At 32.7% G+C, this 14,564-nt stretch overlaps 1 protein-coding gene across 1 annotated transcript in view; it reads right to left on the reverse strand.

Moving 5' to 3' along the window:
* Dis3 (exosome complex exonuclease RRP44-like protein Dis3) overlaps nt 1-14,564 on the reverse strand; it is a 104,454-nt gene that overhangs the window by 4,203 nt on the left and 85,687 nt on the right. The window contains exons 33-35 of the mRNA XM_080179158.1: nt 8,467-8,523; nt 3,084-3,170; nt 1,657-1,750 (exon numbers count right to left, since the gene is read on the reverse strand). Coding sequence (XP_080035284.1) covers nt 1,657-1,750; nt 3,084-3,170; nt 8,467-8,523 — 238 coding nt within the window. The remainder of the gene's footprint in view (nt 1-1,656; nt 1,751-3,083; nt 3,171-8,466; nt 8,524-14,564) is intronic.

Genomic DNA, 14,564 nt, shown 5'->3' on the forward strand with positions numbered 1-14,564 from the left:
GGTTAGGTAAATGCTCTTAAGCCCTGCAGAAAACCAACCTAGCCATCTGAGGTCGGTTCCCGACTTGCTGGATTATCTTAAATAAAGTCCTCATTAATAGGCAAAGTTTATTAAAAAAAAACAAATAAAAATATAAGTAAGTTTCTAGGTTAGGTTAGGTAAATGCTCTTAAGCCCTGCAGAAAACCAATCTAGCCCGGGGGGTTAGCTAATGCTAATTTTCGTTCAGAATTTGAGTTTCTTGACCTAAAAAACCTATATTTTGATATATAACAAGATATATATTGGAAAAAATGCACTTAACCCCTGCGGGCCACCAACCTAGCCCGCTTGGGGTCGGTTCCGACTTGCTTGATTATCTTAAATAAAGTCTTCATTAATAGACAAAGTTTATAAAAAAAAACATTTAAAAATATAAGTAAGTTTCTAGGTTAGGTTAGGTAAATGCTCTTAAGCCCTGCAAAAACCAATCTAGCCCGGGGGGGTTAGCTTCAGGTTAGTCTAATGCTAATTTTCGCTTAGGATTTGAGTTTCTTAGCCTAAAAAACCTATATTTTGATATATAACAAGATATATATTGGAAAAAATGCACTCAACCCCTGCGGGCCAACAACCTATCCTGCTGGGGCTACCTTCAGTTTAGTCTAATGCTTAATTTAGCTCTAAATCCATTACCTATACATGTATTCCTTGAAAATACTTAACATGCATGAATTTTAACATCGCTGGTCAAGCACAACGCGAAATGAATTTTATGTCAGACACGTTAACCTTTTTAACAACACATTCTAAACTTTGAATAAGAGATCGGCAGTCGCTTTATCCGTTTATTACTAAACCGCATTAGGAACCACAGCTTATGAATGCCATACCGAAGACGCTAGGGAGCCATCAACAGCCTGATGCATTAACGGTAGAAGTGGTAACCTGCCCGCTCGACGATGGGGAGGTGTTGGGTTTGTTCGAGTCAACCCAACACTACGTCGTACTAGAGATGTTAAAAAATGCCACCAAATTCTGCTTAGTCTGGCACATGAGTAACACTATAAGTAAGAGTAGGGGGAATGTATTGGTCAGTATCATGCATGGTTCGGGCTCTCAGATAAATGCAACTGCCCTCAAAGTGTATAAATTCGTACTGCCATTTGTTAGCTTAGAAAATATGATGTTAATGTTCAATCATTTATTTAAAGTCACAGCGTTAAAACTTTTTCACGTATTATAATAGTAATCTACATAAGGAAATGAGTTATTTTGCTCATATCACTTGAGAAAAATTGATAGTTAAAGTCAGGGATGCGGAGCCGGAGCCGCCATATTTTGCCGGAGCAGATATTTTCGTTTTTATTAATCATAATTTGCTAACTCTGTTGTGTCGTGTGCCCCTTTTAAGTTTTTCAAGTCCATTTTACTCACAAATTGAACTTTTAAAACCTTCAAATGTCAAAAGTAGAAAAATTGTTGAGTTTTTCTTGATTTTAGGTCGGAGCCGGAGTTAAATCCGAAGCCAGAGCCGGAGCAGTTATTTTCAAAGGCGGCTCCGCGGAATCGAACCGGAGCCGCACCAAAGGCTCCGCATCCCTGGTTAAAGTTGTCCTTCTATTTCTTTAAAAATCTGGAAAAATTATTGGCGAGCAACAAAGCAAAACTATTTTACCTGAAAATCCGGGAAAGACAGGATTGACAAGACTGAGGACAAGCTTCTCATGTTGAATATCTGTGCTATCCAACTCTACTTGCACATCTACTTTCTAAATAAATAATATTATTCATGTAGGTTATGTCGTCGGTTTTACTAGAGTGGGCTAAAGTTTAGAGTTGAGAAACGGACATAGAGATGCAAGTATAAGCTTCTTATCCTGATATCAGAGGTGGATTCTTAAAAATTGTTTTCGTGATAAATCCACCAAAATCAAATTAAAAAATCTACAAAAAAAAAATAAACAGAGGGTTATGAACATAAGATTTTATTTAATTTTTGTAGATTTTTTATGTGATTTTGGAGGATTTTTCACGAAAAAAATTTTGCCCCACTAAGCGATTAGTGGGGCAAATTTTTAAAAGCGAAGCTTTTCTATAATTAGGGTCGGTCCGTCCGTCCGTACGTCCGTCCGTCACGGATAGCTTTTTTCGTTAATTTAGACATGTTAGAATTGTCCTATCAATTTCAAATTTTGCATGGTGATTCCTTTAGTAGTTAGGTACGATTTAGAAAGCGTAGCAACTCTATAATCATTACCAAAATGTCCGTACGTCCATTTTAAACATGTTGATTTTTTTACTTTTTTAAAAAGTTTTTTTCAGTTAATTTAGGCATGTTAGAATTGTCCTATCGATTTCAAATTTTGCATGGTGATTCCTTTAGTAGTTAGGTACGAGTTAGAAAGCGTAGCAACTCTATAATCATTACCAAAATGTCCGTACGTCCATTTTAAACATGTTGATTTTTTTTTACATTTTTAACAACAAATTTGTATGTGACCTAATTATCCGATTGGTCTGATTTTTGGTATACTGATTCCTGGGACAACAAAGTACAATATTATAAGCGAAGCAACTCTATAATCAAGTCCTAAAAATGTAAGTATGTCCATAATCATTATCCTGTATCAAGCAGTTTTTCAACAAATTTACTTACAATTTTGCTTTGACCCTTATACATTCGCATTCTGATTATTCAGTTCTGACATTATACAAGTTTTAATGTCCGTTTGTCCTACCGTTTCAGAGCTTCGCTTTTATGGCTGTTGTCATCCTTGTTTTTTAAGAATCCACCTCAGATATATGTTTACTTAAATGTTGCACCAGATTTTCATGTCCTCTGATAAAGTGATGCTCGCATCTGGATAAGAAAACGACACACCCCAAACACCAATTTACCCTCCCCTCATATTAGATGAACGAACTGACCAATAAATGAGGTCAATGTCTTGATATCAGACGGACAATTTAGTGCTAGTTTTTTATTAAAACTTTAAATAATGGGGGGATAATTTTTACCCTATGTCGAACAAAACAAAGGCCCTAGCTTCCCAGTACATACGACAAAAAGTGTATCTCATTGTGTCATATTTATAACTATACCTGGAAGAGACTAAGTTTCTGTCCATCCAAAGTAACACTGGGTTCATCTTCATTGAATATCCACGGAAATTCTTCTGCTTTTTCATTCTATAAAATAAATAGAATTATTATCCTCAAATCCGAAGCTGCCTTGCAATTCTAGAGGGATATCTAGTTGGTAGATTTTTTATTTGGAATATCAAGTAAATCCAGTGAATCATAATTAAAACAACCTTGAAATACAAAGAGAAAAAGGTTTCATTGCAAAATAAGAAAAAAGAAAATGGTTAAGCATTGTTAAAATCTAGAAAATATCTAATAAAAAGGTTCTCTGTAAGGAGAACCATATCAATAAAGCTAGATTTTGCGGTACACACACATAGAGAGATATTCTGTTACTTTTATAAATATTACAGATATTTTATGTTAAAAATTTCATCTATTAGGTATCAAAACTAAGTTTGAGGAAAAATATTTTTCTAAAGAAATTTCTCTCTCTAAAATCTAATATTAATTGATATTAGGCGAACACAATTTTTATATTAAACAGAAATAAATAATAAATTGACTTCTCGTTTTCATTCGATAAATATCCGGTGGATAAGAACCGGTTCTCATCCATATGAAAAAACAATGCCTAGCATCGTATTATATCCAGTTTTCTACAAATATAAAAGTACGATCATAAGATTAACACCAGTTTTTTTAGCCGGTGCCTTCGGCACCTCGGGCCTAAAAAAACTGGTTTTAATCTTATAATTGTACTTTTTTATATCCGCGGAAAGCCGTTTATAATACGATGCGAGAAATAACTAATATTTTATCCAAAAGAAATGCAATTTCATTATTTATAATCTACCTACATTCATGAAATAGAATATGGACAATTACGTTCATGAGAAGCGCAACAGTAAATTAACCAGGGATATAAAGGGATAAGACAATGCCTGATAAATTGATGTACGTCTCTAATGATGCCACACAATATTAACCCTTTTGAAGATTAAAATTAGTGGTTGAAATGTTTGAACACTCAACCAAACGAAATTCAGTAATAGTCCCCAAAATTGTTACGGAAACAAAAAAAGAAAATGTCACTTTGAGGACTAGTGTAATAAACAGCCCATTGGCCCCTATCTCTCTTAAGTTAACACGGAAAAAATCTTGCTTATTCTGACATAGTAACGGCATTGTGTTGTGAAAAATACTCCTGACATAGTTTTGTTGTATTAGTGTAAACAAAAACAAATAAGAGGGGTATGAAATTTTTGATCTACTGCAGTTAACAGTAAAATATTGCTGGTTACGAATATTGCCAAACATCTATGAATTTTAAAGGCTGCTAGCTGCCAAACGGCTGAACGTACAGATCATACCCTCACACCATTTTAAGCAGCATAAGAAGGCCTACAAATAATCTGGAATACCTAGCCATAAATCAATAATGCATAATTATCTCGCAGTGCAGAGAAATGCGCGAAAAAGACCTATTTTACGCGTTTTTCTTCAGTGAAGCTTACCCTGTGCATAATTGGATAATGGCTATTCCAGATTCAGTGAAGTGCGAACCGAAGGGGGCATTTGGGGCAATCGCCCCCCCCCCCCTAGCGACCAAAACGCCCCCCCCTAGCCACCGCCCCCCCCCCCCTGCCCCCCCTAAGTGTTGAAAAATGCCCCATTTTGCCCCCCCCTGGTCAACAAAAATGCCCCTTTTTGCCCCCTACCCTACAAAAAGCAAAACTATCCCAGTTTCCAAAAAAAAGATCAAGAAATACTCAAAAAAAAATTTGGCGCTTCGCGCCAATCAGACAGTTGCTATTCATTTAACCTTACCAAATTTTTTAATTACTGCAGAAATTAGGTTATAATCTTTTTTCACTGAACATAACAAACCAGGTAATAGGAAGTATTTTATTTTGTATAATATAAACTTTTTACCAAAGAAATTTTATACATCCCCAATGATGATACACAAAATTACCCCTTATATAGATTACAATTATTGGATGAAATGTATGGAAACTCGACTTAATTAACCAACCAATCAAAATTCATTAAAGTCCCCAAAGTTGTTGAGCCAACGAATAAGAAAATTTTATATGAAATATTGGGGACTAGTGTAATAAATAGCCCAAAAACCCCTCCCTCCCTGTATATTTGAAGAAAAAAATTTGCGCTTTGCGCCCTTCCAAGTGGTTTCTGCTTTTTATCACATTGTATATTTTATTTTTATTTCTATAAAAACATGTGTAAACAACAAATATTTAATCAAAAAGTTATTTTATATAAAAAAGAAACAGCGTTGATATTTATCTAAGCCTTTTTCTCAACACTGTATGTCTGTCTAAATGAATAACTATATATGATGTCATTTTATTTTCAGGATAAGTTTATCATTTTTTTTGAGTACATACCCTTACAAAAAGACATGTTTTTTTATGGCAATTTTCATAAAAACCCTTAAAACTAACTACACTCTATACTCCTAACTTGATAAAATACACCACTCTTGTTGTCTTTAATTGATTTTAGTTCAAAGGGGGAGTAAATATTTTTAGGTGCGCTTCACGCACCGCCCTATAAATCCTTGGAAACACCACTTAATAAAAAATTAACTGAGTTTTAAAGTGCCATTTAAAGAGGGTAGGATATGTTGATATAACTTTTTAGCTTCTCTATAATTCACTATGGCTGTCAGTACGTAATGCTAAGGGTGATTTTTTCAACTGCAATTAAAGATAGAAGGCTAAAACTTAATGTTAACATTCCCATCATTATGGAGTATAATTAACTATTAAAAATTCATGGAGGTCGGACTGCTTTTCAGGACGTTTTTGGCTATTTTTGTATCTTTTAAATTTTGGATATAGTCCCTTTTGTGACATTGCCTCTTAAGGTGCATTTCGTCGTATTTTCACAGTAGCTTTTCACCTATTTATAGCTCCTTTGGGGCCAATTGCCTAACCCTGCGGGGAAATCACCTGACCTAACTTAACCTAGAATAGCCTATTAAAAGCTACTATGAAAATACGACGAAATGCCCCTTAAGAGGCGTTGCCACAAAAGAGACTATACCCCAAAGTTTTCCATATTTCTAAGAGATTTTTATATCTGTAGATGAAAGGACAAGTATTTTTTTTTATTTTTTACATAGTTCTTTATATCTTTGGTTTTAATGGTACGATAAATTTTTTTGTGGAATATAATATTAAAAAAAATAAAATTTCTCGCTGTTTCGAGCATCCAGTATGTAATTTACTTTGACTGTCATCACACAACATACAGGAAAAAGGATTTGTGACTTTTTCTACCTAAAATATATATTTATTTCAACAGATGCTCTTTAAATCTACTTGTTTGTATTCTTATTAATGATTATTTGTGCTTTGCTACTTAAAGATGTTGTCATCCTTGTTGTCATACAATAAAGAAATATTTAAAATCAGTTTTACATATTAGGTTAATTTTTGGTAAATTATTTCCAAAATGAGTGTTTTTATCTCTCCCCCCCAAAATTTTTTTTAATGGGGTTATTCATCCTTCCTGCTGAGATTTTATAACATCCCCTTCCACCCATAAAAAATGTTTTGTGGTGGGGGGGGGGGGGAAGGTTAAATTATCTTCTGTACTTTTTTTTCGAAGATGCTTTCTAGCTCCCTTCCCTTCGGTCATTGCAGGGTGGGGAGAAGGGATGGGGGAGAAGAGATGGGGGGGGAAGAGATGTGGGATATAAATGGGAAATAGGGATGGGGAAGAAGGGATAAGAACTAGAAGGCCCATAATCATATAATCCCACCCCTTAAAATGCCCTTATTTAAAATTAGTATATATAATCAAAATGCCCCCCCCCCCCCCTAAAGCAAAGTGCCCCCCCGGGGCACTTTGATTTAGGGGGGGGCAAAATTTTACAAAATCTTCAAAATGCCCCCCCCTAGACAAAGTGCTTCGCACGCCACTGTCCAGATTATTTGTTGGCCTTCTTATGCCACTTAAAATGGTGTGAGGGTATGATCTGTACGTTCAGCCGTTTGGCAGCTAGCAGCCTTTAAAATTCATAGATTTTTGGAAATATTGCTAACCAGCAATATTTTACCGTGAACTGCAGTAGATCCAAAATTCCATCTATTCTCAAATCTAAGTTTGAGGAAAAATATTTTTCTGAAGAAATTTCTCTCTCTAAAATCTAATATAAAATAATATTAGGCGAACACAATTTTTATATTAAACGGAAAATCGAAAAAAAATAATAAATTGATTTCTCGTATTCATTCGAAACCAATTCTAATCCGGTGGACTAGAACCGGTTCTCATCCATACGAAAAAACTATGTCTAGCATCGTATTATATCCAGTTTTCTACGAATATAAAAATGTACGATCATAAGATCAAAACCAGTTTTTTTGCCAGTGACTTCGGCACCTCGGGGCCAAAAAAATGGTTTTTATCATATAATTGTACTTTTTTATATACGCGGAAAGCCGTTTATAATACGATGCGAGAAATAACTAAAATTTTATCCAAAAAAATGCAATTTCATTATTTATAATCTACCTACATTCATGAAATAAAATAAGGACAATTACGTTCAAGAGAAGCGCAGCAGTAAATTAACCAGGTATCTAAAGGGATAAGACAATGCCTGATAAATTGATGTACGTCTCTAATGATGACACACAATATTACCCCTTTTGTAGATTAAAATTAGTGGTTAAAATGTTAGAACACTCAACTTAATAAACCAACCAAACGAAATTCAGTAATAGTCCCCAAAGTTGTTAAGGAAACAAAAAAGAAAATGTTATTATAACTCTATCTCTCTGAAGTTAACACGGAAAAAATCTTGCTTATTCTGACGTAGTAACGGCATTGTGTTGTGAACGTTAATCGAGTACATTTCGATTTATCTTTACAGACTGACCGACCCTCATTGAAGAAAAGCGTTGCTTTGAAATAAGTTACATTTGAAAAAAAAACTAGATTTAATGGAAAATCATTCCCAAATTGAAAAGAGAGTAAATAATTCTACAAAAACAAATTTTGTAACCTTTTTTTTGAACATTTTTCTGTTATGAATTAAAATATTTAGATATTGTATTTTTTATGCTTATAAATATACAGTTACAAAAGTAATAGAATATCTCTAGGTTAAAAGACATAAATTTAAAGTATGAAGTAGCTGATACAAAGCAGTACAATGACTGTCTGTCCGTCTAAAGCTTAAGATCTCAGTAACCGCTTCTGAAAATATTCTAAATAATCCTGTAATAATTTTAGGCTATTTTCTAGTGCGATTTGACACCTCCCTCCCACAAAGATTACCTAACGCCCTGCACCTCAAGCTACTAGTTATCTAACACATTTAATTTCAATATTTGATAAGATATTGAAAGTATTTAGAACCTACCTTTTTCTTCTTTGTTAGAAACAATGTACCCTCTAGGCCATACTTCGGAATTAAAACCTAAAAAAAAATACATAAAAATTAGTAAACAAATATTTACATCTTTTTTTCTGCAATATATCTAATCGTAATATCCATACAAAACAACGTATCAGACTCAAGTAAAATATTTTTTTTTTTTTTGTAAAAATGAAGTTAAATAACCTAAAGGGGTAGTTGCACGAAATGCAATTAAACTTGAATTTAGTGAACTGCATATTTTGTTCTGTTGAATTGGTTAAACTACTTTTATAGGGTATATATTTGAAAGAATTTCAATTTTCTACCATGAAGTTTAAAAAATAACAAGACTTGACTATCGTTTTCTTGTGATATATGCAATTTATATTGCTGCCTAAACTTATGCTTGAAACCATTTTTCTGAAATGCACTTCATGCAACTATCCCTTTAATTTCGACATACAGTGGACAAATTTTTAAAAAATAATTGCAGAAATGGATGTCTTAATACATCTTATAATAAGAGGAGTCATTTACTAAGTATATTTGCGATTACTTTTATTTAATGAAATCTTCCAATTTTTAACATGTACAAAACGGCCTGCTTAATTGCTTCAAGATCCATGTCAGATCTATATAGGAAATAAATGTCTATAAACAAGCTCAAGTTTTCCAAGGAATATATGATTAAAACTCATAGTGCTCCAATAATCCATAATAAACTCTCATTGCCCAGAACGATAAGACCCATTATTTTACTTTATTAAAAATAAATTCATTTTTTTCATTTCATGTTGCTATTTACCTTATATTGATGTATTTAATTTCTAATCATAAAAAAGAAAATTTAAATTTATAATATGATAAATTTAAGAAAACTATGTTTTAAAAGAATTCGATTGTGGCGACATTTTGTGTGTTCAAATATTAAACTAAAATTGTAATCATCATCATTAACCCTTTGGTGATGGTAATGTAAAGAAAAAAATATAATTTAAAAAAATCTTTTAAAAATCATTTAAATTATTAAATATTTTTTTTTTTTTAGATAGTAATGCCGGGTGAGGAAAATAGATTTATTGAGAAATAGATATGCATATAGAAAACTAGCCAATAGGGAGATAATTATATCGAGCCAACTCTAGTCATTATAATACCTTAAGATAACACCTTATATAGGCACTTCCTTTACACTAAAATAATTCTGCATCAGACATTTTAACGTCTCTAGTATAACGGGTTGTAGGAACCACTCTAAATAAAACCCCAAAACGCGTTTCCCTGTACGCTAAAACTTCTATTAAATCTGTAATGTATATTTTACCAAAATAAAAAAGAAGAAAAAACATTTATAAAAGGGAAAGAAAAGTATGACGTTATAACTGCATTAATTAAAAGGAAAATTCTTTTTTGGTAAAAATAATATTTTATCATTCCATTAGATTACATTAACCCTTTTTATCTTTCTATAAAACAAACATTGATTATGTTGGGTTTTGAAGCGAAGCTACTTTATAAGAGACCAGTGTCTGTCTGTACCTTAAATCAAGGAGGGAAAGGACACCTCACAGCACTGGTCAGTAAATCTTTCTGGTACCCAAAGTTTTTTATTTATTGGCCAAAAATCTTTTAGGTACCTACTTTTATTAATTTTAACCAGAAGGTAAAAAAGCAGTGTCCAATTTTTTTAACCAATGCAATGGAGGCGTAATTTTTCTGCTTATTTTACATAAAGGTAAGACTTTAAAAACCGTAAGGAAACGCAGGTGAAACCACCGCAGCCACCTAAAACCGCTAGGTCCCGCCGACTGTTTTGCTTCTTGTCACTAAATTAGATTTAAAACAAATTTTCCATTGTCCTTCCCTTAAGATCCCCATCTTAAATGCACCATATAATAAAGAATATGATATTACACACACAAACAAAACATGATTAAAATATCCAGAGGCTTGGCGATTTGTAAACATTTTAGTCCTTGACCAAAGTACAAACGATTCCTACCATCAGCGCAGCTACTCTAAGATTAGGGTATCCTCGTCCGCATGTCATAAAAAAATATAGACATTATGTAAATATGATGCTATTTATGTTAATTGATAAAAAGGGGGGGGGGGGGGCGAAAGTGACACTTTTTGAAACCAAAACTAAAAGTCAAAGGAACTCAACTAAAAAAAGAGTTACAGGTCTGACATTTTGCATGGCAGTTGCTTTATAGGGGTACAATATGGAACTGTGAAGAAACGGCGGCGCAACCGCCGAAAACCGCCGAGAAAAGGCAACAAAAATTACGGCGGGAAACGGCGGTTTTCGGCGGTTTTATATCCTTACACTAAAGTAACAGGATGTATGTTTGTCTATGTGTTTGTACCGAAGGATCTCGCTAATCTGTGAACCGATCGGGTTCTCCTTAACAAGGTAACAAGGTCCCGGGTTGGTATAGGCTATTTTGGGGGAGGGTACCAACACCCTCCCATGAGAAATCACAAAAAAACTATTTTTTTTTACGCACAGACTTGAACGCAACATAGAAAGGTTACGTGTTATTTAAAAAAAAATCATTTTAAGTGCCACTAGAGGCTTTTAGGGGCGTAGCCACTAGTTTACTGATAATGTACCACCATTTTTCTACCCTGTATCCAATATAACCTCACCTTAAAACACAAACACACGAAAAACTAGTCAATTTAATTCAAAATAAAAAAGGGAGGGGGGGAGGGCGGTATATTCTTTACTCGACTAGGTATTATAAACAAAACGTGCTTAATAGTTAACTGATACTTTTTGGAATGCTAATGCTGGCTACTTATGATCAAAGGTATTCTTGTTATCATGAAACAATTTGAGGCACTTTATTTTGTTAACATTACCAGCAGCTCAGCTGCTAATACATTATTTTATATTTTTACCTAACAACTTAATAGGTTGTTTAAAAACAGCAATTCTATTTGAAAAACTTTATTTAAGTATTAGTGAACAATATAGGTTCAGTGGTTAGCAAATTTCGTCGCTACACATACAAACAGCCAGACATACATCTAATTACTTTAATATCAGGATACCAAAATTATTGATTTTCTACTGTTTCAACTTTGTTAAATAAATGCTTTATTTACTTCAATGTTAGTTTACCATAAAATGTGACAGACACATGTGGGGATAGGACACTGGAGAATTTTAAATAATCCCTCCAAATAATTCAAGATTCAGGAATACGGGGTTAAATGCTCAAAGATTATGGAGGAAGATAAATTTATCTTACAATATCCTATCCCTGTTGCCTTGATATTTGTCAGGTGTGAGCTTCACATATAATTTCTATGGCGAGGTATTGAAAAAATATCATTCTACCATAACCAGGAATCTTAATGATAAGACAATCTATAATACAAAGTAGTACGATGTCTATCTGTCTGTCCGTCTGAAGCTTAAGATCTCAGTAACCACTGAACCGATTGGGCTCTACTCTTTGAGGAACATATCTACTGGTCCTGTGATGGTTTTAAGCTATTTTCTTGGGGGGTGGAACACCCCCAACCGCCCCAAAAAAGAAAAACAACCCCCATTTTTTTAAAAACTAAAATGAAAAAAGGTGGGTCGACTCTCCCCCCCTCCAAAAAAAAAAATTTCCCCCCTCCAAATTTTTATTTTTAAAATTAAATAACACAAAAATAGGTTGATCAAACCTCTTGGGGCAAAGCCCCTAAAGGCTAGGGGCGAAGCCGCTAGTTATTGATAAAGTGACTTTATGACCCAATAATGAAAGACAAAATCGCCCCTTCTGTATGTTAATAGTATTAACACACTCAAATTTATGAATTTATTAATCAAAATTTAATAAAAGTACTCAAAGTTTTAAAGCCAACGAATAAGAAAATAAAACTTTGGGTACTAGTGAAATTTACAATCCAACATGTCCTTCCTCCCTGACCGTAACAAATAATAATATCCCATTCATTTCCTATCTCTCACTCACATAAATATACACACTCACACACACACTTACACACACACACACACTTACACACACACACACACTTACATACAATCCACCATTTTCAATGTTTTCGTTAGATTCACACAAATTTACAAAAATTTAAGAAATTTTACGAAGCAAGGCATTTCATATCTGTAAGACTAAAGTAGAAAAGAATGAATAAAATATCTCTAAAAAAATAAAAGAAAATATTCAGGCCCCCCCCCCCCCTTCGCTAAGTCACTAGAGGCCAAAGCCAATAGTTACTATAAAGTAGTAAGGTTTTTATCTTTTAAAGAATAAACAGGATAGGTATTAATTGAAGAACTAGGAGCGAATTTCGCATCATACTTTTCAATAAGGGTCTATTTTAAAAAAAAACATCATAAAACGACTAAACTTACTAAAATTTGTGCCCACTCATCAAACACACACTTACACAAATCCTACTCAAAAAAATTCGCTAATCCCTATAATATTTTTTAACTAAATTGTAAGCGCGCCTTTTTATATTGATATATGGACATAAAAAGAAGATATGGCAGCTAAAGAATGTATTTAAAAGTGTGTTATGTTAGGTAATGTATGTTAAATGTTTCATATGAATTCAAGACGTAATAAGATAAAAATATCCTCGCCATAAATAGGGGGGTAGGTTTCTGGTAGAATCCGTAAAGGTGTGTGTTTTAAGCTTTAAAAATAGTGGTAGAACGATAATATTCACTAAACATGTGTATTTCTTATTGAAAAGAACTATAGACAAAAATTTTTTATGTAGCATGACCCTCGAAAAAGTATTTTTTAGCATCTGCAGCCCTTATTTCTCAATGAATTATTAAAAAATGTATATGTCCTTGTTCTCTATAGATTTCCACATAAGTAGATATAAAAATTTTAATTTTACCTCCATTAACTCCGGAGATTTTTAGAGCTAAAGTTTTGAAAAAGTGAATGAGAAAAGAATTTTTTTTTGTTTCTCATAATTTTTGGATGGTTATATTATGTTTTTCTGGCAATTGAATAATAATACACAAAGAAAGAAGTTAACTAATTATTTCTTTTTTATTCCACCAAAAAATATCAATTTTATATGGCAAAAAATACTACTAAATAAATTGATTATTTGCAAATTTTAGATTATTTATTTACCCTTATTTATGAAAAGGATTAATAATGACAGTTGCTCCGCCCCCTTTTCTGACATCTCAATCATTTAATAGGGGGTTAATTAAGTTTTTTAGACTAAAAAATCAGTATGTTCTGATTTTATTTTCTTTATAACTTTTTTGTTATTAAAGTTAGGATTATGAAACAAAAACAATTTTCCTGCTATATTCATAAAGATTTATTTGATTTTTTAATCTAAAACAAATTTGCCTAATAAGTAAGTTTTTCAAAATATCATTTAACTAAAAAGGCTCAAAAATATGTGTAGAAAAATGCTTTTTATTTAAAGCCTAAATTTTTTATTTCATTTTTGTATAAAGTTTCTGCTAGTAACAAAAATAAAAGGACTTCTACCTTAATTTTGCTAAAAAAGTCGTTTTATGTTAAAAGTTACTTTTTCCTCAGTCACTTTTTCAAAACTTTAGCTCTAAAAATCTCCGGTGTTAATGGAGGTAAAAAAAATATTTTTATATCTACTTATGTGGAAATCTATCAAGAACAAGGACATATACATTTTTTAATAATTCATTGAGAAATAAGGGCTGCAGATGCTAAAAAATACTTTTTCGAGGGTCATACTGTATAGATAGAGAAGCTGCGCTACAAGAAAGCTAAAAAAAACATGACAATTATTTGCTAATAAGACCTTGTAAATATAATATAGAATGGGAAGAATGTCGATATTTATCTGAGTATCGAGAAATGTATCAAAAATTCTTTGTAATATTAAAATATCATCATATCTATCAGAAGGGCATAAGCCATTTTTTTTATATGTGGGGGGGGGGGGTAGTATGGTAAATTACAACCTTAATACAGATCTTCTTAAATCTAAATATTACAGACAAGAGAAAGTTTGATTACACGACCTTTGTTTATGAATGCAAACACTAAATAAAACTTACAATTATCAAGATTATCTCATTTTAGGAGAGATTTGATTTGTGTTCTTTAGACTTA

The sequence above is a fragment of the Acartia tonsa genome, chromosome 12, assembly GCF_053477335.1.
Source record: "Acartia tonsa isolate MP-2025a chromosome 12, ASM5347733v1, whole genome shotgun sequence".
NCBI classification, from domain to species: Eukaryota; Metazoa; Arthropoda; class Copepoda; order Calanoida; family Acartiidae; genus Acartia; species Acartia tonsa.